This window comes from Delphinapterus leucas, chromosome 3 (assembly GCF_059928025.1).
Source record: "Delphinapterus leucas isolate spDelLeu-1000000601 "Yukka" chromosome 3, BTC_Dleu_Yukka2, whole genome shotgun sequence".
Classification (NCBI taxonomy): Eukaryota; Metazoa; Chordata; class Mammalia; order Artiodactyla; family Monodontidae; genus Delphinapterus; species Delphinapterus leucas.
In genome coordinates, this window is record NC_143131.1 from 84,877,436 (window position 1) to 84,905,337 (window position 27,902).

General features: G+C 35.6%; 1 protein-coding gene across 15 annotated transcripts in view; it reads left to right on the forward strand.

Annotated features, from left to right (window-relative positions):
• PAM (peptidylglycine alpha-amidating monooxygenase) overlaps positions 1-27,902 on the forward strand; it is a 280,621-nt gene that overhangs the window by 240,753 nt on the left and 11,966 nt on the right. For 14 of the 15 annotated variants that reach the window (XM_089908396.1, XM_089908402.1, XM_022592065.3 and 11 more), the window contains 7 exons: positions 6,014-6,143; positions 16,700-16,816; positions 18,518-18,590; positions 19,653-19,863; positions 20,291-20,491; positions 22,468-22,583; positions 27,327-27,426. In XM_089908396.1, coding sequence (XP_089764522.1) covers positions 6,014-6,143; positions 16,700-16,816; positions 18,518-18,590; positions 19,653-19,863; positions 20,291-20,491; positions 22,468-22,583; positions 27,327-27,426 — 948 coding nt within the window. Of the gene's footprint in view, positions 1-4,545; positions 4,615-6,013; positions 6,144-16,699; positions 16,817-18,517; positions 18,591-19,652; positions 19,864-20,290; positions 20,492-22,467; positions 22,584-27,326; positions 27,427-27,902 lie in introns of all 15 variants that reach the window. The other variant, XM_089908401.1, reaches the window with a different exon arrangement.

A 27,902-nucleotide genomic window follows, 5' to 3' on the forward strand; every position in this document is an offset into this window, starting at 1 on the left:
GTTAACAATAATTATGATTATAATTGCTACCATTAATGTCAAGTTGGACTAAGATTTCAAAAATTTAAACACCAAAGTAGTTGTTTTATTATTTATTAATTATTTTAATTATTTATTAAATATTAATTATTTTAGCTTAAGTAGCATCCATGAGAGAATTTTCTTGCAATGTGTAGGAAAGCTGCAAAAATTGGCACTCTGAGTTGATAAATTGAGAAAATGACTTGGCAGTGTTCTACCATAATGGGAGTTTGCGGCTCTTCAAATCGCTGATCACTTACATTGATCTGCCTTGATGTTTTCCTGTAATATATGATGTACAGTGTGAAAATATGCAACCTGGCAAATTGAGAGGCAAATGCACTCCTTTTTACACTTAACAGTTTGGTTTCTACCATTAGTTTGACATCTATATTGAGACAGCATTAATAGAGTAGAAAGGAAATCATAGTCTTTATTCTAGTTGCCTTCTGGAAACTAGATTCATTGAAAAATAAATTTAAAACTGCAGACAGCTATTCTCTTGCTGTCAGATCTGATTGGACTACTATTTGCTAGCATATGGAAGCCTGATTCAACATTTGTTACACACCCTTGGACATCAGAAAATACATCTGCATTTGTGTGATGCTTCCCATCAGCTAAGAGAATGCACAGAATCTTTAAATATTGTTATGATACATTTACATTTTACTTAATTTCTATGGACAACTTTTTCTTGACTCAGAGTCCATTACTTTTAACATATTTCAGTCATATGCTGACCCCTAGGTTCAAGTCTTATAGCATTCCCAGGGTAAAATAAAGCATTCAGTAGGCTGAATTTTCATCTCTGGAGGAGAGAATAGTGAAAACAAACCCACACATAGCCCTTACTATGAGCCAGGCTAAGTGTTTTAGATGCATTAACTCATTTAATTCTCATAACAACCCTATTTATAAACCCATTTATAGAGGAAGAAACTGAGACATAGAAAGGTCATGCCATGGATCCAAAGTGCCACAGCTCAATAAACCAACATTCAAAGCCAGGCAGGTTTGCTCCAAGTCTTGGTTTTTAATCACTTTATTACTCTGCCTCTCACAATAAAATAAAATAATAGATAAGATAGATATGCTGTTTTTTTCCAATCATCCCATCATCTTATCTACAACTGTAATAACTCTAGGTGTAGATTGCCTTTGGTCATACTTTCTCAATCAATATCCAAACAATTTGACTAAGGTGAGGATTCGTTTGCAGTTCAATTTTTAAAAGAAAAGGAACTCTGCTAATACTTCTGAGCCCCTAGTTATGTCTTAATTCTCTTCCTCACTTCACTCCCACTAAATAAGACCTTATAATTATTCCTGTTTTCTTTCTCACTTGAGTATAAATATTTCTCCTATAGTTTCAGTTAATTATAGTTATTGTTGGCACTTCTGATGAATAACAATCCCTGACCAAAATAAGGCATCTTTTCCTCACTAAATGAGAATTTGCAAGTATAGAAAGAGCAACCACTTTATTTTGTTCTTGTTGTTGAAATCTTCTACTGATTTCACTGGGGTCTTTTCCTTAAGATTAAATATGAAGAGCCTTGTTATGGTGAAGTTAAGTCATAGTCCTAGGTTTGAAATTATGTTTTTTCTCAACTTTGTCTGTTAGTCCTTATGTACACAGATAAATGAATATGCCCTGTTAAATGCTTATTAATAATTTCATATGAAAGCAGCATTGATTACTAACATTAATCTTTCCTGGAAAGGTGTAATTCATTAATCCTCTTAGTGATTTATTGATACAATTTTAATAGTAATGTTTAATTTTTTTTTGAAAGTAGTAACTTTTTTTCTAAATATATGGTGGAATATGAGGCTGCACAATTACCTTTATTTATAATGAATACAAAGATTCTTCTGAAATAATCCTATCGTTTGACATGTGAATTTAGAGCAGCTGACACTTGGAGTTGGCTTGCCCAAGGTCACATGTAAGAAATTTGTATTTAATTTTCAAATTAAAACTGTAAATCTACAACATTAGTCATACCCTGAATTACTTCTTAGATAAAAACTAAGAGGAATCTGAACTCAAATTTTTAACTTTTCCATGATTGAAAATGTTAAGTTTAAGTTAGAACCCAAATATATTTTGTCATACAATTTTTAATAAGGATTTGAAATATTTGTAATTGAGGATTAGGAAATAATCACCCTTGCTATTGATGACTGAAGTCTTGCCCAAGCCTGTATTTCCTTTTTTATGAATAGAGAAAATGACCTGGGATGAGCCAGTCCTGTTCTAGCATTCTGTGATTCTCTTATAAAGATGGGCAGGGATTGGGAAAACATCAGTATTTATTCCATATCCATACAGCACTAGTCCTCAATGACTGCTTTGTTCTTGATCATTTAATCTTAAAGAGAACAGCCTTTAACTGCCTAATAATGAAAAAGATGACACTGGAAGCAAAAACATTAATTAACTGAGGTAGTGTTCACAGAAGAGGACGTGAACTCAGTTTTCCTTTAACTATTTTAGAATTTGTAATTAACACAGAGACCTAGGTTTTGAGGTCCTGAAAGTTTTGAGGTCTTGGCTGGGTAATCTTAATAAATGTACAATGATATTTTTAAATGAAATTCAAAATAATTTAATATAATTTCTCTGAATGTTCTTGCTGTGCACAAAATAGTTCTTTGCATTGACAAAAACAGCAAAGTTTCTTACAGTGTTAACCCTCTTATATATTTCCTCACATATCAGTTTTGAGGTCTTGGCTGGGTAATCTTAATAAATGTACAATGATATTTTTAAATGAAATTCAAAATAATTTAATATAATTTCTCTGAATGTTCTTGCTGTGCACAAAATAGTTCTTTGCATTGACAAAAACAGCAAAGTTTCTTACAGTGTTAACCCTCTTATATATTTCCTCACATATCACCTTTGCTGTTTTGAAAATTTACCAAAAGTATATAAATATGTTCTAGATATTTACACTGCTTTTTCTTCTTGAAAATTCCCAACCAAAAGGGATTCTTATAAGTGACAAAATAGGTAAACAACCCATTAGGCAGTGCTTTTTGAGTGCTTACCAATCTAAGATCAATGATAATTAGGGTTATTCACAGCCAGATTAAGGTTCTTTATACAGTATTTCCAATATTTTATGAAATCCCCATTTGAAGCCAGAATAGTGTATTTACTGATATTTGGGACATTGCATATTTCTATCAGAATTAATATCTCTGCATTGCATATTTCTATCAGAATTAATATCTCTGAATCTTCATGAGCACCTCGCTTCCAGTACCTGTTGGTGGACCACTGAATAGAAAAGTTCCAGGAAACCTGACATTTGTTTATTGTCTTTAATGAAAATAATTAGCCAATTAGCTTTTTTTTTTAGTCTCTTCACGGTAGCTTCAGCACAATACTAGGGGTAAAAAGAGGTAGTACAAGTGAACTAAAAGATTATAAGGGTGTTTAAATGCTAGTTGACAACATAAGCAAGTAGAGACTGGAGCATAGAGTTCAATTTAGTGCATTTTTTTTGGCCATTACAGTAGGCCAGGCCCTGTGCAAGACTTAGTGACAAAACAGTGAATAAGACATGATCCTTGCCCTCACAAAATTCCATCTAGTTGTAGTGGTGCTGGGCTCTGAGAAGCTGATGAAAGCGACTAAATATCTGTATTGTTAGGAGGTTCAAGTCTCCCTTGGAGCCCATCCAGAATCTTCAGGAGCTGCTGAATAAGTACAGAATGACCACCGAAAAGACAAGCTGTAACTGAGATGAGAATGAATGAAGTACAACCTGAGATTCAAGCAACTTAAAAATAATTTGAAACATTTTCTTTGGGGAATCCATCCATACGTCTCTAATTATAATACTTATACCCTGCTTCCTGAGTTCACTTTCAGAAACACAGTTTTTTTCAGGTCACCCCATGATTGAAAACCTTCAGTGGTTCCTAGTCGCCTGTAGTCACAATTTGCATCCTTTTCTCCTATTATGATAGATAATAAGCATGATAGATGATGAATGCTATTCATCCTAGCAGCCCCATTTACATCCACTGCTGTGCAAATTTAGGCACGCCAGTTATTACTCTGCCCCCCTTCTCCCCAACTCAGGAAGACATAGCAAAACACACATGAGTGAGAATGACATTCTCGCGTGCTCTAATATATTTCAGAAGTAAATTATTCCCAAGCTTTGTGCTTTACTGCTATTAATGAAGTACTTGCAGCATACCTCAAAATTAATCACAGTATAGATCAAGACACCACAGCTCAAAACTACATTCATTAATTCATTGTTAAATCCATACCTTCATGTGCTCTACAAATGTATATTTTCCAGTCTAAACTAGATCTTGGGGTCTGTTAGTCCTGCCTGTCACTGTCATACCCGCTCCTGACATACACAGATATCCTTAAAGACATACAAGTTACGTAAAGATCTTGAAACACATTCTGCAATTATAATCATCCTCACTTTCCATCTTTCTGACTGAAATATTCTCTGCCTACTTCTATATTCAATAAACTTTAAGTGAGAACACCTACCCTCTCCCAGCCAAGCCTCAGGAAGGATTATGGGCCCTTTCCTGTGTTCCTGCACGGTACTGTGTCATAAATATTTGCTTTCTGTTTTTTGTTTGTTTGTTTTTTGGTTGTTTTTTTTTTTCATTTTATCCTATGAGTCCCTCTAGAACCAAAACCATGCTTTATTTCTTTGTGTCCCCAGAATCTAACATAACACCTTACATAGACAATACACTTAGGGAATATTTGTTGAATATGCTTCAGCAAAGGTTGTAGACACAACTGTTCCAGGCATCCTATTGATTGTGCTGTGTTATTAATTTTTGTCTTAAAAAATTAAATGAGCAAAGGTAAGAATATCTTGAGTGAAAAGTTACTGTTTCCTGTTGTATAGTTGAGAGAATTATCTTAAAGTGTCTACTCTCACACCAGCATCCTCTCAGGCTTTCAGAAGCTGACTGTACAAGCCCTGTGTTTCCCTTTCTTCCTCCAGTCTTTAATGTTTATCTTTGAGGATTTCACTGCATGTTGGCACATCCTCCAGAGTATGGGAAGGAGAAAGGAGACTCAAACTGCTGCTTTTTTACTTCTCAGCATCTCTGTTGAAGCGTTTCAGAGGGAAAGAATATTGACACTGATACAAAGGATTTCACAGCATCTTCATACCTTTACATCCTCAGTTAACATAACTACTCTGTACATGGTACCTCTTTATTCATGAGCATTTTTATAAAAGGGGTTAACAATTGAACTTAGGTATTCTCTAAGTATAAGTGTATTCTGATCAGAAGTGAGAGTGATTGTAAATCACTCAGTCATAGAGTTCCTGTTATTTTTTCCTTTCTAGTGTTAGGAAACAGTGAAATATAAGCAGTGAAAGAATATCTCTCCATTCCCATTGTTATAGGAACACTAAAGTTAGGTGAAATGTGATTGGTATTTTACATAGTTCCTTGTACAAGGTATTATCAATGATGGTTTATTATAAGGTCTAATGTATTCTGAACATCCACAATTTACACAGAAGTTAGATGAGAGAGACAGACACACACAAACACACAGAAACGGGCTTATTGCCTAAGAATACTATTTATTTACAACATTTAAAAGCTTTGTATTAAAATGATGCCATCCATGTTGCCATATTTTTCAAAGATACTAATTTAAAGTAAGAATCTTGTTAAGAAGACTGTCTCAAATTTGCCCCTTAATGGCTTAAGGATAAACTGGTTTTACGAGGCATCTTATCAACAGGAAAAGAGCATATCCCCAAACAAGTTCACAGTCACTTACTTTATTCATAGCTCAGGAGGCTCCTTGGCATGTGCATGTGGTATATTTTATGTAGAGCATGGCTTGATTTTTTTTCTTTGCATCTAGTGACATTACTGCATGAACTTCTTATAATCATTGTGAATCTTCATGAGGTTATACTAGCTTTCTTTTTTACACTAAATGTATGGATTTATCTTTTAGATTTCCATGTAGAAGAGGCACTGGATTGGCCTGGAGTATACTTGTTACCAGGCCAGGTTTCTGGGATGGCTCTGGACCCTACGAATAATCTGGTGATTTTCCACAGAGGTAACCATGTCTGGGATGGAAAGTAAGTAATAATTTTTCCTTGAAGGAGTAAATGAAGATAAAAATAGCATGCATTGCTTTTCATTAAACTAAGAATAATGGTGAGAGAACTATCAAGGTTTTCTTTGAACTTGATTTTTGTGAGCAAAACATATTTGTTCTTTTAGTATATGACTGTGACACATAGAAAAGAGAAAGTCTTGTGCATTTGAAAACAATTAAGGTAGTTTCACAAACTAGTTTATGGAAAGAAGGCAGTAACAGTCTGTGATTCTGCCTACTTAGCATTTTGCTCTCTCCCCCTTGAAGCTACCTTCACATTCCTAAGGAAAGTAACATTAAAGGCAGTTAAGACAGTACATGGCTGAGGCATTTCAAGACTTCAGAAAAAGTGCATCATGATCAATGATCAACGAAGAAAGTTACTAGTTGACTACAATAAAGCACTTCATTATTTTCATGTACTGGGTACAGAACCATAGTAAGGCCATTGGACTCTCCCTTTCCATCAGACTGCTCCCTGGCATGATAACAGTGCCTTCTGGAGACTGTAGTTAGAGCAGCTTGGCCACCTTATTATAGAAATAGTCAGTACCTTGGCCTTCACATTTCCATACAGATTAATTTTATTACTCAAATTTGCATTTTTCATGAGCACCAAAAACTTAAAGAGCAACAAGACTTAAGAATAACACTAAGACTAATATCCCGCTTTTCCCTCTGGGTTTCTCTTTCCAACCTTTTATTCTATCTTCCACTATCATCTTATAGGGAGTTTTGGTAAAAAAGTCTAACATTCATTGAGTGTTTACTGTGCTCCTGTGACTGTTCTGTTTACATAAATTACCTCACAACATTTAGGCACTGTTATTATCATCATCATTCACGTTTTACAGGTGAAGAAACCAAGAGGAAGTAAGTGTTCTGCCCCAGACCTCACAGTTAGCCTGGCAGAGTCAGGCTTCAGTTCCTTTCCATCTGACTCCAGAGTTGGCCCACTTACCCAGTTTGTTAAACTTACTGCCTTTTAGAGGATTACGAGCACATTTACATGATTGTATTTTTAAAAGCTTATTCCAAAATTTAGCAGGTTATCTTAATTCTCCTGAGTAATGAGTATCCATTTATTCATGTGTTTTATCACAAATCTACATATGAAGGTAAATTTTTTAATATCTTATGAATTAAGTGTAATTAATCTCTCCTTTCAAGTGTACAACTGTAGGGTTTCATTTGGAAAATTGAGGATCCACATACACAGTTCAATTGTTTTCTTCCTCCATTTTCAGAGATACTGATTAAGCTTAGGCTAAGCCTGCTCTGTCACATACACATGTATGTAGTTTTCTTTGTGTAGTTGAAGATGGAATTCAATTAGCATTTCAAAATAGATTGATAGCTTTGTTACTGTTTAATTGTCCTTTCCAGTTGTCACACTCAAAAATGGAATCTGAGGAAGAGATCAATTCAGAGTTCAAAGCCATCGAACTCAGCATCCCTATTTATACATCTCTGTTACATCATCTTAGTCATTATTGAACATCTAATGATATTTTCACAAGCGCTTTCAAAAGCAAACTATTACTATTCATTGTAGCATATTCTTCATTTTAATGAATATTGCTACATTTTCCGCATGGATTTCTAGCCACATTTTACCAGACGAGAAAATTACAGCATCATTTTCTCCCATTGATACTGTTTCAGCTGGCTAAAGCTAAATCGGACGAAGTCCAATTTTCCATTTTAATGTGATATTCATTCCAAGTAAACAGCAGAGGCTGGAATAGTTTAATAGAAAAAAATAAAAAGGGATCTGTAAAGGCCAGCTTGGGGTAGATGACACAAGACTGTGAAACAAGAGCCACATAAGAACATTTTCTGGGACATATATGGCCATCCTAGCTGAAGACCTGCTTTTTCCTGGCCTCTTGCTTTCATCTAGATAACCAGTATCATGTGTAAATAGATTCCAGTTCCATTGCCAAAGCCCCAGTGTGTTTACCCGGATAAATGGCACTGACAAAGGGCCAAAAATGCAAGACTTTTTCAGGGCAGTCATGCTGATTTAACTCATTAAATCTGTTTCTTCTTTCTTCTTCTTCTTTTTTATCTTTCAGGTGTAAGAATATTTGTTATCTCTCTTTCCTTCTGCCTCTCTTGTATTTCCTGTTGGCCTCTAGCAGCCTTTGCAATCTATGGTTGTGAGGAAGTTCTCTTCCGGCACTCGGATCTCTGCTTTTAACACTGTCTGCTTTAATATTCACAAAGGGAATAAGAAGTGGATTACTCTGTTAGTTATTTTGTAGGAAAATAGATTTGGATGTGTGGACCCTGCTCACTGAATGGTCATACATGACCATCCTTCCTACATGTATAAGTTGCATTATATAGAATAGACAACGTACATAATTTTTCTTTTTCCTCATTGACTATCCAAGGATTATACAAAGAAAAAGACAGCATTTTCCAGAATAATTTATTATGTGTTAGTGAGAGACAATGGAAATTAAAAATGGGGTGGAAATTGCATTCTTGTTGCTACCACTGTTTGGATAGAAAGATGAGAAATCCTGTATTAATTTTCCTCAGAATCTTTCCCATCCTGATACTTCTCATGTTCACAAAATTATAAGTTCCATAAGGCTAGAGCTTGTTCTAAATCAAATCTTAGTAGTCTATATCCCCTAATTTTTTGTAGTTGATCATTCTTTAAGTATCAGACAGTACTTGGAGTTAATAATAATCCCTAATTAATACTCAGTACTCAAAGCTCTTTTGATATTATCACAAAAACTGTCTTTATAAGTAGTATTACTCTTCATTTCTACCTGATAGCCTTGGTCAACTCTTACTTTTCTACTTAACCATGCTAAATAAGCATAGCAACAAAATAATAATAATAATAGTAGTAATAATAATAATGATGATGATAAAACACTTACCCTCCTGAAAGATGACTGTCAGCTCCCTTTCTCAATTTGATTTCCATTTTCTTCCCTGTCAATATGGCTTCTTCTAGCTAAAATAGGAAATGCCTATTACCAGCAGGGTGTAATGAAACTTTAAAGAGCCTCTTGTCTGCCCTGGTGCTCGGGCGGCATGGCAGCTAGAGCTCTTTAAATGCCTCCCAGCAGGAGCTGGGTAGCTCCTGCCTCAGTAACAGCTGTTCCTCGGTCTCTGTCAAAATCACCACCATTGTCAGAGGCTTGCTTCTTGGCCTTTCTTTTATTTATCTCAGCTATGGCTGAGGTTCTACTGTGCAGGCCTCACATCACATACCCTCTTAAGTAAATCATGGGTTTGAGCCCTAATTTTTAGGTGCTAAAAGGTGTTTCCATTATACCATTTGTCATTTCTTCACATGGGGTTGGAAGGGATTTTGGAAGTTTTATCACTTGGAATTCTTTCCGTAACCAATAAGGGAGAAAACCCAACACAAACTAGCTTAGGAAAAGAAATTTATTAGTTTGTATAAATAAAAACTTTAAGGGTATGGTAGCTCAAACGACACCACCAGCACCTATTTTACACATTTTCTCCTGGTTGGCTCCATTCTTAGACCCTGATTGATCTTCCTCCCCACTTGCAGCTTCAGAATTATAGAAGAGGTAGTCTATTTCCCTGATATAGGTCAACAGGAGATCCTTAAATGGAGACTTTCAGTGTTCTAAAACACTCTCAGTGTTCTACCTGACTTTAGGTCATATTTCTTGCATCCTAAACCAGCCACTGTGGGCAGAGGAATGAAATACACTCTTTTTTTTTTTTTGCGGTACGCAGGCCTCTCACTGTTGTGGTCTCTTCCGTTGCGGAGCACAGGCTCCGGACGCGCAGGCTCAGCGGCCATGGCTCACGGGCCCAGCCGCTCCGCGGCACGTGGGATCTTCCCGGACGGGGGCACGAACCCGTGTCCCCTGCATCGGCAGGCGGACTCTCAACCACTGCGCCACCAGGGAAGCCCTGAAATCTACTGTTTGGCTTAGCCTAACTTTTTGTTCTATCCTTGGAATGTGAGAGTAGAGTTGACATTATCAAAAGCAAGTGGACTGAGAGTGAGGCTCAGAATGTTGGGTCAACTAAAGAAAAACTGAGGTTTCATTAGCACAAAATGGGGCAGTAGACCCTGGGCACCCAGAATAGCAAATGTCCACCAGAGAGCTCATCTCCAGCTTCCTGCTGGGACATCTGTAAACAAAATCTTCCATAGTCATCTGGAGCTTGAACTCTCAGTGCCAACAGATGCCCTAGATATGAGACATACTTTCCAGTTATGGGACTCATCTAGATGTCATAAAGTTCTTCATTATGTTAAACTCACATCTGTGTCCTGTAACTTCACCTTCATGACAGCCAAATGCAAAGTGAATTTACTCCCATTTATTCATGTCAATTATTTGCATATTTAAAGAAAGTCTTATCTTCTCCAGACTAAATATCCCCCAGGCCCTCAGCCAGTCTTCATACTGACATGGTACTTTCATCTGAAGGTGCTCTGGTTTCTCAGTCCTTTAAAGTGTTTGGTTGAGAAGTGGCCACAATACCTCATGTGTTAGCTGATCAGCAATGCAATTACTTTCCTTGATGTGTATTCTAGATATCTATTAGTGTAAAAGGGTTCTGTTCACTTTTCTTCAGCAGTCATATCTTGTGTTGCCTTGTTACTCTGTGTTGAATTTGTAATCTACTAGAATCTCCAAATGTATTTCATGAAATTGTGCTGAAGTTTTTACTGGAAATTTATACTTATGCAGTGCTTTAAAAACACTGAATTCAGGATTTTATTCCAATTACATTTCACTCATTAGGTTTAGCATTGCTTCAATTTACAGATATTATTTTATTCTTAATTAACCAGAGAATGAGCTGTCCCTTCCAGCCTGGTATTAGGTCTGTTTGATGAGCTTGCTTTTCACATCTTTATACATGTTGTTTATAAAATTGAATAGTTGAATGATTGGTTTAGCAAGTTTTGTCCTTAGAGGTGTGGTCTTCTGGAAATCTTCTCCCATTTGCCCTCCAAAAATTTGTTCACAAACCACCTCTTCATCAATGTTTTATGGAACCTTGTGAGGTTCTATTGTTTCAGAAATCTATCTGCTTTCTAACTTTCATAAAAATCAGTTCAAGATTTGCCTCCCTAGTATTCTGGAGTCTCTGTTAAGATATATCTGCTTGAGGTCCTGCTTCTGTATCTGCAAATTCTTTCATACCTTAAGAATTAATTGGGCCTGGAAAATTGAACTCAAAATGACTGAGTGGTACCTTAGTATCTTCACATCTGAGAGAAAATTGTAAGGAGTTCTACAAAAAGAATGTTTCCATAGTCTACCCTTTTCTCTCATATTGCCATTTCCAGTTTTACTCAAGCCATTTTCTTCCAGTTTTATGCCGCTTTCTCTGATTCTTCTTGGCTATGTGACTATTCTTCCTATCTCTTCTACATCTACAAATTAAATTTGATAACTGGAGGGGAGATTCTCCAGTCCAGTGAGGTCAATCCTAGTAAGAGAAAACCACATGTTTTTGAAGACAGGAGACCTGGGTTTGAATCTTGGTTACCACCTCCTACCTTTGAGACCTGTATCAAGACATTTGAACTCCCTGACTCTGTTCCCTAGTCCAAAAAAATGAAGACTTTAAAAAGTGCCTCACTCTGTTGAGTAACAAAAAGCACTTTGTTAAGTGACTCATTCCCAGTGGCCTTATTGATGGAACAGAGCCCAGTGCTGTTATACCTAGTTCTTTGTTCTTTTCATCCCTATTTGAGATATCTCTAGTGGTAGGTCCATCAGGACACTAAATAGTCACACTGGTTTCTTTTCCTACCTTTTTTCTTCCTCATAGGAATTTTTCAATGTGTATATATTCAGAAGTAAGTGTTTTTAACATAGTATTAAATTATATTCCATTTAAAGTCTTTGGTTTTATTATGGTATGTCTTTGCTTTCCTAATGTTGAGGGTACATTTCCACTTATTTTCTCACTTGAAAACCTATGGTCCTTTCTCCAGCCTCTTAATTTATATAATTACAACATTATATTTTACTTCTCTCTTCAGTTGCTATTATTTATTTTGCATTTCCTTAATTTTGATTGATGGCACAGAAGTTTATTTTCTCCCTATTCTAGTTCCTTTGTGTGAGAATATTGCAAAGCATTTCTTTTCAGCCTTATCTAAACTGTTTGATTAGCTGCTAATGTGCAAAATCATTAATGGGGGATTCAAATTGCTAAAATAAAGAACTGATGAATTCCAGCCCACAGGCCGCAGTTCAGTCTTTTCCGCTGAGTGCTTTTTCAGAGAAGCAAACAGAAATCAGCAGTGCTCCAGGCACCATGTGAAATGTGCAGGGTATTATTATATCCTGTAAAAAGTTAAATGTGGTTGAAATAAAGACCTCTCTGCAGCATATAATGCAGGGTAGCTGCTTTAGAACACTAAATAAGCAGTTTGCTATAGCAACAGTGTATCCAGCTCTATAATCTGACATCTGTTTGTGAACTGTTAAAGCGTTACTTTTCTTTGAATTAGAAGAGAGTTTATAAATTACTTTATTTGGCAGATTTAATGTGAGAGTGTGTGTGTGTGTGTGTGTGTGTGTGTGTGTGTGTGTGTGATTTTCCCATTTCAGAAAAACATCAATTCCTTTTATTACTTGCCCTGTGTAACTGCCAGGGGCCAGCTGTTAGTTGCATGAGGCTCCAGTGATCCCAAGTGAAAGGATTAGGGCTCATCAACCAATCCACTGAGGGACTGAATGTCCCTTGATGCTGCCAGTTTAAACATATAGACATCTGGTAAATGGTATCACAAAAGATTTTCAGTGAAACGGTTGGGCCTATTGTGGTTAATTCCTTAAAGCTATGATCTTTCTCAGAATTCTAGAATGTTATTATTTGTTATTTATGTTACTGAAGTAAATTAGTATAGTCAAATGATGCTAATATCAGTAAATTCAAGAACTTGCCTAATCACTGAGATCCTTAATGGATACAGGGAAGTGTAGTAATACTATGACTAATAATCATAGAGCCAAATACCATAGGAAAAGTGGTTAGTCTAAAGCATCACATAAAATGCCCTCTGTACATTGCTAATGACATGGGAGTAATTTGTGATAATAAAAAAAAAACACTAAAAAACAAACCATATTATTAGTTGTTACATTGTAATGAGATACTAAGAAAAAAATCTTGATAAGTTGAGAGATCTGATATTTTCTGTGTATCCAAATTTTTATTATCAAAATCTGATTTATTTACTCTGTAACTTATTTACTTTGTTACTTATTTTTCTTTTGGCTCTTTCATTTGCTATTTCACAATTTATTATAACATCACCAAAAAATGGTTAATAAAATAAAAGAGTATGATCCTCAAATTAGTTAATTTTGCTATTTTTCCCACCATTAGAAATCTGACGTTTCTAGATTGTGAGTATAGATGCCCACACACAATTTAGGTTTGTGACAGCAAAATATCAACTACTTGATACATTTTTTTCTGTATTCATGAGCAGTGCAGAACAGTACCATTGATAAAGGATGTTTTCACTTACCTACGCATCAGCTACAACATTTCATTCGATCTGACTAGCATTGGGACTGTGAGTCGGGGTTTATTTATGTTTCTTCCTTGACATAGCTTGTTTTCTTGGAAGCCAAGCTCAATATCGCAGGTTCTTGACTTTGAGCTTATATGGCTGCCAGAGAGTAATTTAAACTAGAGTTTGCATTTTTAAATATTTAAGTGTCTGGATAAATAAGCTGAAGCTATAAAAAACATGATTTAAATTAGAGGAGGTCAACATATGCTCCTGAACGTGGGGGTGGGGAGATCTACTTTCTCTCCATCATAAGTTGTAGGAATGTTATTTTCTAAAATAGTAGGACCAGAGATTTAAGACTGATGGTGAATATTTAAGTGAATGACAAGACAGACCAAAGAATTGCTGTTGCTGCAACCTATTGCTTGGGGAAATCATGAACAAGTAACTATGTCAGGCTTCCTGTATGGTTTGTCATTTTGCAGATAAGAGATATGGAATTAGGTATGCTGAGGTCTGATAGGCTCCAGTTTTATCAAGATATGCAATAGGCAATTGGACTGCCACTGTTATTAGCTGTCAATAGTGCATCAGAACACTGTCTGCATGTCAAGTGGATAGCACTTGGTAAGAATTATGAGGACTCGGTAACTTTCCATATTACTAACTCCTAGGTGGGGGTGGGGTGGAGAAGTAATGTACTAGTATATTCCATGCCCAAGTAAATAAACTGCAAGAATAAATGAAAATTTTAGGAAATACAAAATGGAAAGGGAAATCTAAGTATAATCAGTGGATTTTATCAATATCAATATCCTGGTTATGATATTGTACTGTATGTAGTTGTGCAAAATGCTACCATGGAGGAAACTAGGTAAAGTGTACACAGAATCTCTCTGTATTATTTTTTCTTGCAACTGCATGTAAATCTACAGTTATCTCAAATTTTCTTTAAAAAAAAAAGGGAAAACAAATTTTAACTCCTTAAAGTCAGAGAAAACATAATTTTCACATTATTTAAATTACCATTTGCCACTACAAATCTTGAAATGTTTCTGAATAATGAGAAATATGACTTAGGCCTTAAAAGAAATGATAAATGAAGAGACTTTATCCTATTACATATGAATATAAAACTGTAGCATACTATGAGTCTTAGACGTACTGAACTTAAGTTATCCAGTATCATAGACAAGTTGTTAAAAATATAGATCATTGATGGTTGAATCCAGTACCTTTGTTTTCTAGGGGAATTGGTATGATGTTTTTAGTACAGAAAGTCACATTGAAAATACAGTTTCAGATATAGGATAAACTCTGGTGTTTCATAGTACTGAGAAAGAGTTACTTCACGTTTGCTCTTTACCAGTGTCTCCTGATTTAATAATACCTTGTATGTTCTTACATTGGTTCGAACTAATAAAATTTTATATTTCGATTTAATAGTGATCTCATGACTGTCTTATAAAATCTGCTCTGTTAGTGATGTTACTTCCATTTTGTTAACTTATGTATTTTTTTTCTAGGTACTGGTGTGTGGTTTTAACTACACGTAATAGCGTATGTAAGCAATATTACTTAAGTTTTAGGTCGAGAAAGCTGAATCAATATTTTTTATTCAATTGAATGCATCATTAATAAGAACTGCTTCAGGGACTTATTAGTATCTTTCAGGAAAAATATACCCAAAAGACTATGACAGTCAAGAATCTCAAATAATTGTGATGTATATTTTTAATGGCAAGAGAATGTAATTTTGAAATGTTTGTTCTCCTACTGGGACTTTGCATAAGTAATACTAACCAACTAATCAATAGAGGTATGACAGATTTGAGCAGTCTGTCACCTTGCAAATTTGCAAATGTCTCTCCATAAATATTTAATATTATTCAGATTCTTTTGCTTATACGTTGAACTACAAAATATTAATAGTTTTTTTCATAGACTTGTCTGATTCTATAAGGGAAATTCTATTTTACAGAAATATTCATCTGGCAAAATATATATATTATATATTTTTATGCCCCCCAACACCCACACACATATGGCTTAACTATGTGCTGATTAATTCTTTGGTTTTGAAAATATAAGTTGGTCTCTTGGTGCTTTGTATATTTTCCTCTTTCACATAAGCTTACATTAGAAGAGCTTATCTTTGTTATTTATCCCAAATAATTTCCAAAACAGGTATTTAAATAAGTACAATGTCTGTGATAACTGTCAACTTAAAGAAAGATACTACTAACAATTCAGATAGAAATATAAATGAAAAATATATATAAACATAAATGTTCATAATATTTTATAATAACCTGGAAGGTACAGAGTTAAAAAAGCAGAAATTGTCATATTCATTTTAGTGTTTACATTAATTATTATATAGATGTCCATTTTGTACTTACAGAAAAATTGTTATATGGAAAAAGTTTTATGTCTCTAAACACATTTTTGTTTCAAGAATCAATTATGGTTTATATTTTTGAAATACTTTGAACATTCCATTCTACATCCTAATAATATGTATTTGCATGTTGTACCTAGAGCAAGTAAAATAGCAAACATAGTTTTGATCACTATCCTTCCTGCTATCATTTACACTTTGCTTATCATTGCACAAAAAGTTATGCCTTCTTTTGTAGTTTGAAAGAAAATAACTATTGAATTAAAACATTTTGAAGAGCCTTTGAAAAAAATTAGTTTCTTTAAGAGTTCTAGGTAGTGTTTCTCAAAGTCTCATGTGAATATGACTCACCTGGGGATCTTGTGAAAGTGCCGATTCATATTTGGTACGTCTGAAACCTTGCATCTCCAGGCACTGCCCATGCTGCTGCTCCACTGACCATTCACTAGTTCTTCAGGCTAATGGTATATCTGAAGTGTGAAAGGCAAAGAGTGAAGTCAGGCACATCTGAGCCCTTCTCTTGATTCTCTATTTAAAATCTCAAGTGAATGGTCTGCCTTTCTCAAGTTCACTGATGTTTCTGATTGGTTTATTTTCCATTCTAATGCTTTTTTTTTTTTTTTTTTAGCTCTTTTGACAGTAAGTTTATTTACCAGCAAAGAGGTCTCGGGCCAATTGAAGAAGACACTATTCTTGTCATAGATCCAAATAATGCCGCAGTACTCCAGTCCAGTGGAAAAAATCTGTGAGTTAAATTACTTGACTATCTTTCATTTTCTAAAGAGGTGGTTCTAAACCCTGACTGAATATTAGAATCACCTGGGACGCTTCCAAAAATTAGATTGAGATTTAGTCTGGGAGCCGGCCCAGGTATCAAAATAGTAGTTTGAAAGCTCCCCAGGTGATTCTAGTAGGTAGTCAAGCTTCAGAGAGAATTGATACACATGCTAATGAAGTGACTTGCTACTCAGCTAGATCTGAAGGATAAAAAAAAAAAATTCTTGAGCAGAAAAGTTACATAACCAAATTCACCAACCAATCACCATTAAGAAAAAAGCCTTCTCTCTTCCCATCTCAAAGTGAAGACTAAACAAATGTCACTTTCAGCTTTCCATAGCATGCATAGGTAATTTGACTTTGAAAGCTGCTCATTATTTGGTCTTATTCCTAGATGGCATTTGGCAGCCAAAAAATGTTGGCTGATATTCATGGTCATTGAAAGAAAGGGACACCTGCTTAACAGAGTGTCCACAACAGCTATAACCTGGCAGCATTAGGAGCTATACCCTACTCCATCTGCTTAGGCACAGGGAAAGCCAGCTTCTTTGAAAGGCGGGGAGCCATCCACTTTGAATGCAGCTGCTTATGGAGATGGTAATAATTAGCTTTTTATAGGGTTCTAAGATGGTGAGTCAGGGGCCAACTTCTAATATACCAGCCCCACCACTCATTGTGTCTGAACCTGTCTCTTCAGTGCTCTACCCATTAATCAGAAGCATCTCATTCCAGAAAGGAATTAAAGAGGAAGGCAGAGCAACTGCTGCTAAATCAGCTTGGCCAACAGTGGGGTTTCTATGTTGAAAGCAAATCATAACTCTCACATTCAGTCACCAAAAGAGAGATCTAGTTCAGTTTATTAGTCAAGATCAGGGTGTTACATTCTTGGCTCATGAAAAAAAAAATCTATGATTACAACACCTTGCAAAGGCTAGAAGCTGACAAACGTAGCTTGTGGATTGTCAGGTTTGACCACAATCACATTAAGACATTGTCCATGTGTTTTTAACGCTGTCCAAGTTCCTTAAGCCTGTGAGTCTCTGTCCACATTGCAGTTCTCTTATCCAGGTCGTTCCAATTGATTTGTTAAACAGATTAACCTTCTCTAATGATTATCCAGCACACCACTTCTCTTTGCTCAGATGATCACAGCCCATGTCTGCTGGAAGTTGTTTTCTTTGGGTTTTACTGTCTTTAGTAGGTACTCTTAAAGCTTTTCAGTCATATATTTAATATTTTATATTAGTACAGCATTATATTACCTTGCAGCATATTTAAGCAGCATATTCAAACCATATAAATCCATTTATAATTCTCTAGACAATTTGTTTTATACACATTTCTTTATGATCTTAGAACTTGTTTTCAAATTGATGTTATTTGTGTTATTTAATATACCATACTTTATAATATTTGTAATTGATACGTAGGCTTCGTGTATAGATTTTTAGATGGTTAAATACCACTTAAGATTTTTCACAAGGAGGTCTCTATTAAAATGGGTATTTTCATTTAACAATTCATTTTCGTCTTTTCTTTAGTAATACAGGTATACATTTATCAGTTTTTAAATTTATATTGCCTTTACAAATTAATTAGCAGAAAAATGTCCTCTCATGTATGCTTTGGGAGTAATTATATAATTAAGACAATTATCTTTATTTTGCAGGTTTTACTTGCCACATGGCTTAAGTATAGATAAAGATGGAAATTATTGGGTCACAGATGTGGCTCTTCATCAGGTAATCTTCCATTTGGCAGTGATTCAAATAGAAGTTAATGAAGTTATGCTTTCAAAATGCTCTGGAGTTGTCTGGGTCTTTTTTTATTTTATTTTATTTATTTTTTTACACAGCAGTTTCTTATTAGTTATCTGTTTTATACATATTAGTGTATATATGTCAATCCCAATCTCCCAGTTCATTCGACCACCACCACCCCCTGGGTCTTTCTTTGTGACCCAGAAAGTTTATAGCAAAAGAATGGAACAGCCATGTCTGAAATGGTGCTTTTAGAACTCAGTGCTAGGAAAAACTTACATGTAAATGATCAAGTCACCCTTCTCTGTGTGGCTGGCAGGAATCTTAGGGCCAGATGTGAAGCTTCACTCTACCAACTGTTTGGGCTCTCCCAACCTCCTTAGCTTTCCATATCTGCTTTTCTTTCCTCTGTCCCCAGGTCTTAGTTCTTTTTTTTAATCACTTTATGTGTTTTATGTATTTTTCTTAAGCTACCTTAATCTTCTATAAATTGAGCCAAAGTCTCTAGTATATACGTTTATATGTAAAACAGCAAATCTTTGTTCTTTTTAGAGGAAGTTATATTTCCATTAGGGTATATATCATAATGTCTTTCCCTTAAAAGATAAGCTCATGTTTAATACCTGTTTAATGAGTAGATGGGAAAGAAGTAGGAAAAGAAACTAGAGCTCAGAAGGCATAGCTAGTCTTCAAACATCATCTCAGTAAACATTTATTGCTCTTGTATTGTCTGGAGAGCGTTCTACTATTAGCTAAGGAAAGACAAAAAGGAAGTGTGGGGATGGGTGGAACAGGACATCCATACTAGTCTCCATTCACCACTAATGACCTGGATGACCTTGGGCAGGTCACTTAATCTCTATAAGCCTCATTTTTCATATGAAGGAATCAGACCAGATGATTTCTAGAGTCCCATCCAGTTCTGAAAAGTACCTGCTTTTAAATAAGTCTCTGAAAGCTTACACTCTGATTGCCTTAGTCAGGTGGGTGTGTGTCAATTATAACCATGCAAAGTGGGTAAGGCTTTTGTTCTTTTTTTAAAAGGTGTTCAAACTGAATGCAAACAATGAAGAAGCCCCTCTGTTAATCCTGGGAAAGAGCATGCAACCAGGCAGTGACCAGAATCACTTCTGTCAACCTACTGATGTGGCTGTGGATCCAGACACAGGAACCATCTATGTATCAGATGGTTACTGCAACAGTCGGATCGTGCAGTTTTCACCAAGTGGAAAGTTCATCACACAGTGGGGAGAAGGTACTCAGTAAGACTCTTGATCTCTCATTATAATTATTGGCCAACATCATTAGGAACAAGAGATTGGCCACCCCTCACATTCTTTAGGATGTAATTGTCCCCTGGAGTGAGGAAGACAGGGCCTCCTTATGCATCCAGTTGGCTGTTCTCACACACACACACACACACACACACACACACGCACACACACGAGTCTTATAAGAGGAAAAAGAATGCTTCTACCCAAAAACTTTAAAGTTTGTCCAAATAGGGAGAAAATCTGTAATGTGTTTGTGGGTAAGAGATATTAAGTGCTTTAACTTCTTTTTCCCCTGGTTCCAGATACTTAGTGGTTTACTATCATGAATTTTGAAAATTATAAAACTTTAGAGTCAGACTTTGGGTGATTTTACAAATTGTAAATCTGAGGTTTTTCTTTGTTCTGTAGAGTCTACTGAGAGCAATCCTAAACCAGGCCAGTTCAGTGTTCCTCACAGTTTGGCCCTAGTGCCTCATTTGGGCCAATTATGTGTGGCAGACAGGGAAAACGGTCGGATCCAGTGTTTTAAAACTGACACCAAAGAATTTGTGCGAGAGATTAAGCATGCTTCATTTGGAAGAAATGTATTTGCTATTTCATATATACCAGGTATTTCATCTTTATTTTTTGTGTTTTTTCATACTACACTCTATTCTTAAAAAGTGTTTGTCTTATCTTAATATGCTCTTATTGTAATTTTTTTATTAAGGGATTGAAGATGACTTATATATCAGATCTTAAAATTTTTAAAACTGTTAGTGCATTGTAAATCATTTTCAACTCAAGCGCCACTGTTCTTTATATGGTAATAATGAAGAACTCAAAAGATTTAGCAACTGTTTGTGATGGATTAAAAAATGGTTCCCAAACGTTGATTTTTATTTTTCCTTAATTATGGTCATTTGCTTTAGTTATTAAATGATTAATATTATGTCTTCACACATCATCAACAGATGGTATATGCTGATAAAACCAGTATTCAAAATACTTCTGCTTCACATTTTTTTAAAGAGTGTCAGCCAATTTTTTTAAGATAAATAGGTGGCGTAAGTGAGGCTTATGTGTAAATGTCAGGAGAAATGATCAATGAAATCTGGATTTTTTTTCTCATTTTCAAAATAGATTTCTTGACTTAAAGAAACTCAGAAAAATAATCCAAACTTACAAAATAAGGTGCATTTAATTCATATTAAAAAATAAGTTAGCAAAAGATTTCTTTATATCATGAATACTGAGCAACTGAAAATATATTTCTAGAATTTATATACAATTTTTGCAATATATTTAGTAAATATATCTATACCTATATTAAAGTTGCATTAACCACATGGTTATCACTATAATATTTATATTTCTTATGCTATTAAAGTTGTGTATGGCTACTATCTTCTGAGGCAGCCCCCAATGTATTTAGGACATGGAATAAAGGGACTCAAGTGACTGAAATAGGAACAAGTTTGGCTTCACTAAGGAATAAGTAATAAAAGAAAGTAATAAAGGACTCAATAATGTCAATGAAAGATAAATTCTCATGTTGGTTTTTACCTCATATTTAAAGAATAAATTTGGCAAGACCATTTACTTAACAAAGAGGGTGATCCAGTTCATAATGAAAAAAAAAAACCAGTCAAATATGAGGAGAAAAACATCAGGAGAAAAGATGAGAGGAAATCTGGTTAAAAAGAGAATCTCAGCAAAAGACAAAGTGTATTATAATTGGAATTCTCTCTACAACGTTACACAATAGTAAATGATGTTGATAGTGTTGAGTTTTTTCTTAATATGATGTGCTAAAGACCCCTATCCTGAAATCCTTAAACAAAGATGAAAAACCCTTCAACGCTTGTTTAGTATTGTGTATATTTTAGTGTTTTAATTCTTTAAAACATAATATTCAATCATCTGAAGTATTTATTTAACCAAAACATCACAGTTTCCATTATTTTGGATAAACACTACTATACTAAGAAATATAATTTTACTTCAAAGAGTATTCATGGAATTAATATTAAAAAGATGGTCTAATTTTTTTAATTAGGAAAAAATGTCTTTGATAATCTGAAATATGCATCTCACATTTTCAAGTGTTAGTTGTTTAAAATCAGACCATTCTTCTATCTACAGTGTAACTTCACTTTCTTTGCATATTTTTCTCTGATTCTACTTGTAGCTATAGTAGATATTACATATTTTTTAAAAGATCTGATACCCCAAAATGATTGCCTTAAATAACCTGGCTCTTCCCATCCCTATTTAGAATACCTGTGATGTCTATATATCTATTCCTCTACCTATGTCATCTCCTCCATATCTATGTATTCCTGATTTCCACTGGCTTCCTAAGTGGAACAAGCTTTGCAGTTCCTCGTTTTTCAATTACAAGGAAGTTAGTCTCCTAAGCTGTTTGCCCCTTATCTTATTACTCAGAAAGAGACATCTGCTAAGTATTTTGTTTTCTACTTTTGTTGCCAATTGGAGGAACCAGGTTGACCCTACATTTCTTCTTTGTGTGATGTACACACATGTATTGAAAAGCCCATCTTATCCATATTTTAAAGGAAGGTTGACTGGATATGTTGTCACAGGTTTGCTCTTTGCGGTGAATGGGAAGCCTTACTTTGAGGACCAAGAACCTGTACAAGGATTTGTGATGAACTTTTCCAATGGGGAAATTATAGACGTCTTCAAGCCAGTGCGCAAGGTATTCACATACATTAACTATGTATCAGTTTTCATGAGAATAAAACTAAAATATGAATCTTGGAATTCAATTTATACTTGAATAAGTTTTTAAAAACTTAAAAGGACATGTGATTACTTTCTTAGCGAGGTTGATGGGAGTGCTGTATACTATGTTTTATTTAGAATAGATGTCCTTATCTATTCTTCAATGAATTTCTTCAGATGCAAATTAACACTGTATGTAATTCTAAGGTTCTTAGTTGATTTGCACACAAGAGCAGGTTTAAATTCACTGTAGTTAGATTATCTAAAATGTAAGTCTTTTCCTGGTTTCATCCAAGTAAAGAAGATACCACAATATGTTAAACTATAATTTTATAGTTCTCTTAGATTCAACAGAAATCATGTTTGCTTTTTTTAATGCTATGACTACACTGAGCAACAAGACTTGAAAATAGCACTTCTTAGAATGTATTCAAGTTCTAGAGATTTGGTTTAGGTAAAAGACTAAAGTCTAGTTTTGACCTCACAATGGTATACCACTGTTTGTTCTAACAGTGCTTTTTACAAACACAGTGACTGCGGTGCGGTGTGCCCATGGCCCTCTGTCTCCTCAGTTTGCTTTCTTTGCAAAATGATTGCCAAAATGATCAGAATGCTCATATACACTGCCTGAATGTGCTTGTGGTACATAGATTTTAGCTAAAATGCTGCAAATAAGAGTTATTTTTCAAAATTTGTAAAGATTTATCAGCTTTGATGGATCAAAATGCAGCTGTCGTAAGCCACTGGATAAACCATATTTCCATACTCAAATTCCTATAGTATTCTCTAAGACACCAAATTTGCTAGCTTAAAAAAAAACACTTTACAATGCCAATGTTAGAACACTGACAGCCAGTCTGGGATTTATTAAAATTCATTCTAGAGCTATTAATTAAGTACCTACTCTGTGTCAGGCATTATGCTAGATACTAAGGATACGATAGTGAACAGAACAGGACACAGCCTTTCCCTCAGTTGAAGTTTAACAAAACTTACAGGATCCAAGTTGAACCAAACTGAATCTGAAGTAAATATTCCTGTACAAATTTCTTTTTTTTTTTTTTTTTGGAGTTTCTATTGATACATAACAAACAGGACTTTTCGTAGAAGTATTTCACCTGTAAAGCAATAAGCAATCAAATATCCAATCATAATAGCCCTTCAGAAAGAAATTCATTACATTGATAATAGGTATTTTACCTCAGTAGTGTTTCAGATCCTGACTGATTATCTGATCTTCATTATTTCGCTGCTTTGAGCTTCTTCATATCTATTGATAAAGAAAGTGAGATACTTCACTTCCTTTCAGGTCTTCACTTTGCATTAACAGTGTTTGCTTGATTGTTCTTTTAATAATAATGAACTATGTCAATCAGGATATTAACTTTTAATTCAAATATGCATCTAGAAACCAACACTAAGTGCTAAGCTAGAGGCTAGATTCTAAATGAGTCGTACTCTCGTAAAAATGAGAGCAGCCCTGAATGAAAATTTCAGACAGCCTTGTGCCTAAACATCAGTATTCATCAGACATTCAGCAATGAATAAGTCACAATATATGGGTCAATGCAGCAAACTTGAAAAGAGAGTCTAACTCCAAGATGAAATTTGCTTTTCCTTTCAATAAACAAGACTTGATATTACACCAAAACATAGAAATGTGTTCTGTGTTGACTCAGTAAACTGAAACCGGTTTATGAATCTCTCAGAATTTTCACTTAATTAGATTATCATCACAAAGCTTAAGTTTGGGTGAAGGGAATAATATGGTGTATTGACTCCTATGTAAGAAGTGATTTTTCCTGCAAGTCAAAAGTCAAATTTTACATAATGTGTCTATACCGCTGTTTGTGCCTGCCCACTACTTATCTCCTCATATACTTCAGTTCTCCCTCTTCTATTACATTCTTTAGGAATGTTTATGTCTGAATGTATGATCTCCATCTTTATCTCTATGCAGGGAAGCTGAGACAGTAGGACAATAAAGAAGATGATTCTATCAAATGGTGTCAAAAAGTTCTGAGGGCAAAAGATACATAATTGCCCCCCACATTCTTGCTTCCATAATCATAGCAAAGACTATGGTCCGTGTCATCGGCTTTCATACACCCTTCAGGCAGGCGTTTTTTTGTCTTCTTTCTTCTGCACGGATGCTCACGTGGAAAAGGAAAGGAATAATCCCCACTACTCCATACCAAAAAAAAAATAAAATAAATAAGAAAGATAGAAAGAAGGGAATGGTAACCCCAGATTCGTGTTATTTCTCCAACCTTAACAATGGAGATTAAAATCACAGTATTTGACAGTGTTTGAGCCTAAGGTTCACACAAGTGAAATTACATATCCAAAGCTACACAGTAAGTAGCACACCTGGATCTTAAACTCAGGTCTTTTTGACTCGAAAATGTGTTTAATATTGAGGCCACGGGATATATTAAACCATAACATAACTTGGTACAACTTCTTAGAGAATGATTTTGCTTAATATGAAGTAAGTTTAAACATTATTTTGTGTTAATGCAAACATAGGATATGGAGAACACAAATTCCTTATGAATTTTTAAGCCAGAATATAAGATTTTGAGGGCAAATTGCCCTGGGCTATGTCACCAGATGCCCAGGAAGTTGCTATCATTCTTTTCTCTGATCACTTTTATTTTGTTAGGGAGAAGTACCTCAAGAGAAGGTTTCAAAGCCTAGAGTAGATCTTTAAATCTGTCCAACTCTGAAGTCTTAAAACCTAACACTAAATCTTACAGCATAATTTTGTTTCAGATGACACAGAGCAGTAGAATAATTCATTTAAAAGATTATAGTTGAGTGCCTGTGATTGCAGTAGGAATAGAGGTCCCAAAGTCCCATCACTAAGCTTGCCCCTGAGCCGCTCCTGTGGCCCCAAAATATTTTCAGCTGAACCCCTGTCTCCCTGGATCAGTTTGAGAACCACAGATAGAGGTTGATTGTTATTCTAGCCTTGAACTGATGACATATTGTGATTAATTTAAAGCAAAGTCCTTACCAATGAATAGTTCAAACATTACCCCCTCACCTTTGTTTCTCCACCTATTATAATATTTTTCCCATCAGAAAATATGAAGTACTTTACAACCACATCTTTTGCAAAGCAGTTTCTTAAAACATATTTTGGCATAGAGGAAGAACTCCCTGTGATATGCAATTCTGTTGCCACCTATTAGCTGAACCCAAAATAAAGATGAATATTTAACAACTGGCTTGGGAGATTTCAGCAAGGCAGTGTTTTGATTTCTGGCTCTCTGTCCTTCTCCTGCACATTTGTCAAGCTCATTTGATAGTTTGAAGGAATGAGCCTCCTCAGCATGGCTGTCTCATTTTTCTTTTCAATGTGACAAATTGTTGCTGATTTTCAAAGCACAGTAGTTTCTCCAGAGCATGTATTCTGCCCCTCCTACAGCGGGCTAAGAAGAGCAGTTTGCCTCATTAGCACCCTTTGTACTCAGCAAACCAAAGCGGATAGATGCTATCTGGTAAGCCCATAAGTCAGGATAATGTTCCTATTCATACTCACTGATCATACTTTTGAGAATGGTACACTCAAGCAGGCCTTCTGGCCTCAAAGATGAAAAAAATCATCCACATCCTGCCAACTAGCCAAGATGTGGCACCCTTGAAATCTTCAGTAGACAGATGGAAATGGAAGCAGCACATTTTAAGGCTGCTCTTCAAGAAACTAACTCGGTGACCCCGATAAATTCACATAAAGGGCTCCCCTGTGTCCTCATGATTGAGATGGCATGATTTGATATGGAAATGTGTCATCAAGAAAGACATATTAAAACACCAGTGTATCTGAAGTAAGTACAAAAACCAGGAAATACTGAAGGGCACACTCAGTTTGTTTCCTTTGCTGACCAAAAATATTGTCAACACTGGGCTTCAGAGTAGAAAACCCGACCTTACTGCTTATCGCCTAGTATGCATTTCAGAAATAATCTGAATGTCCTGAATCTTTGAAATGATTCCTCTTATCAGTAATATAAAAGTACTTTTTAAGGAAGCTTATGATAGCTTGATGAGAATAATAACAAGAATTAAGACCTGGTCCTTTTTAGTTGTACAAATTAAAACAGGCAAATTTGACAATGACTAAAGGTAGAAGAAATATGAAGGCAAAAAATATTATTATTATTTATAAATATAAATAATTAGGTAAATAATGAACACCAACTAATCAAGAATGTAAAAAAATAATCTGCTTGTAAATGTTCACTTCTTTTTTGCGGTACGCGGGCCTGCCACTGCTGTGGCCTCTCCCGTTGCGGAGCACAGGCTCCGGACGCGCAGGCTCAGCGGCCATGGCTCACGGGGCCCAGCCGCTCTGCGGCATGTGGGATCTTCCCGGACCGGGGCACGAACCCGCGTCCCCTGCATCAGCAGGCGGACTCTCAAACACTGCGCCACCAGGGAAGCCCTGTTCACTTCTTAAAAGACTTGAAAGTCAGTGATGAGGCTGCCTCAGTGTTTCCCAGCACACAGAATTATGTCTGGCAGAGGCAGTGCCCAGTGCGTGAAGGGATGACTCTTTCTGGCCTAGAGTTGCTTTGATGGGAATCATTGTTTCTCTGGTTTGAGTAACATGCTTATGGTTTTCTTGTGCGCTGTACTGTGTTTGTCTGCCTTTTCGTGAAGAACTCAAGTACAGGCTCACCACCGCACTATGTGCTTCTTGTTTTGGCAGCACTTTGACATGCCTCATGACATCACTGCGTCCGAAGACGGGACCGTGTATGTTGGAGACGCTCACACCAATACCGTGTGGAAGTTCACCTCAAATGAAAGTATGACTTTTACAGCATTGTTGTCCACATTTTCCCTCAGTTTTATTGCTTAAAAACATGTCAAAAAATTTGCATGTCCGTCTCTTTTTATTGCTAGGAGTAGAGTAGGGAATCAAGGTATGACTGGCAGTTGCTAAAAGACCTGTTGGTAGTCATTTCAGGGATTAACTTTTTTAAAAGCGGAAAGAAACTTTTTTTTTTTTTCTGCTGGCAGTTATCCCCTTATTTCCACAGATATTCCACAGGAAATTCTTGATGCCTGAAGTAATGTCTGTTACATTGAAAGCCAATGTTAATTCCAACTTAGTTCCAGAAGGAGGAGATGACTGTGGCAAAGCAGAGGGCCTGACTGAGGCATCCCTTCCCACGTGGCTCTTCAGCTCTCAGTAGCTGCTGAGCATCTTGGAAGACCAGCATCTGAGTCAGACACATATCATCCCAAACAGGAAGCCCTCTGCATTTTCCCTTTAGACTTC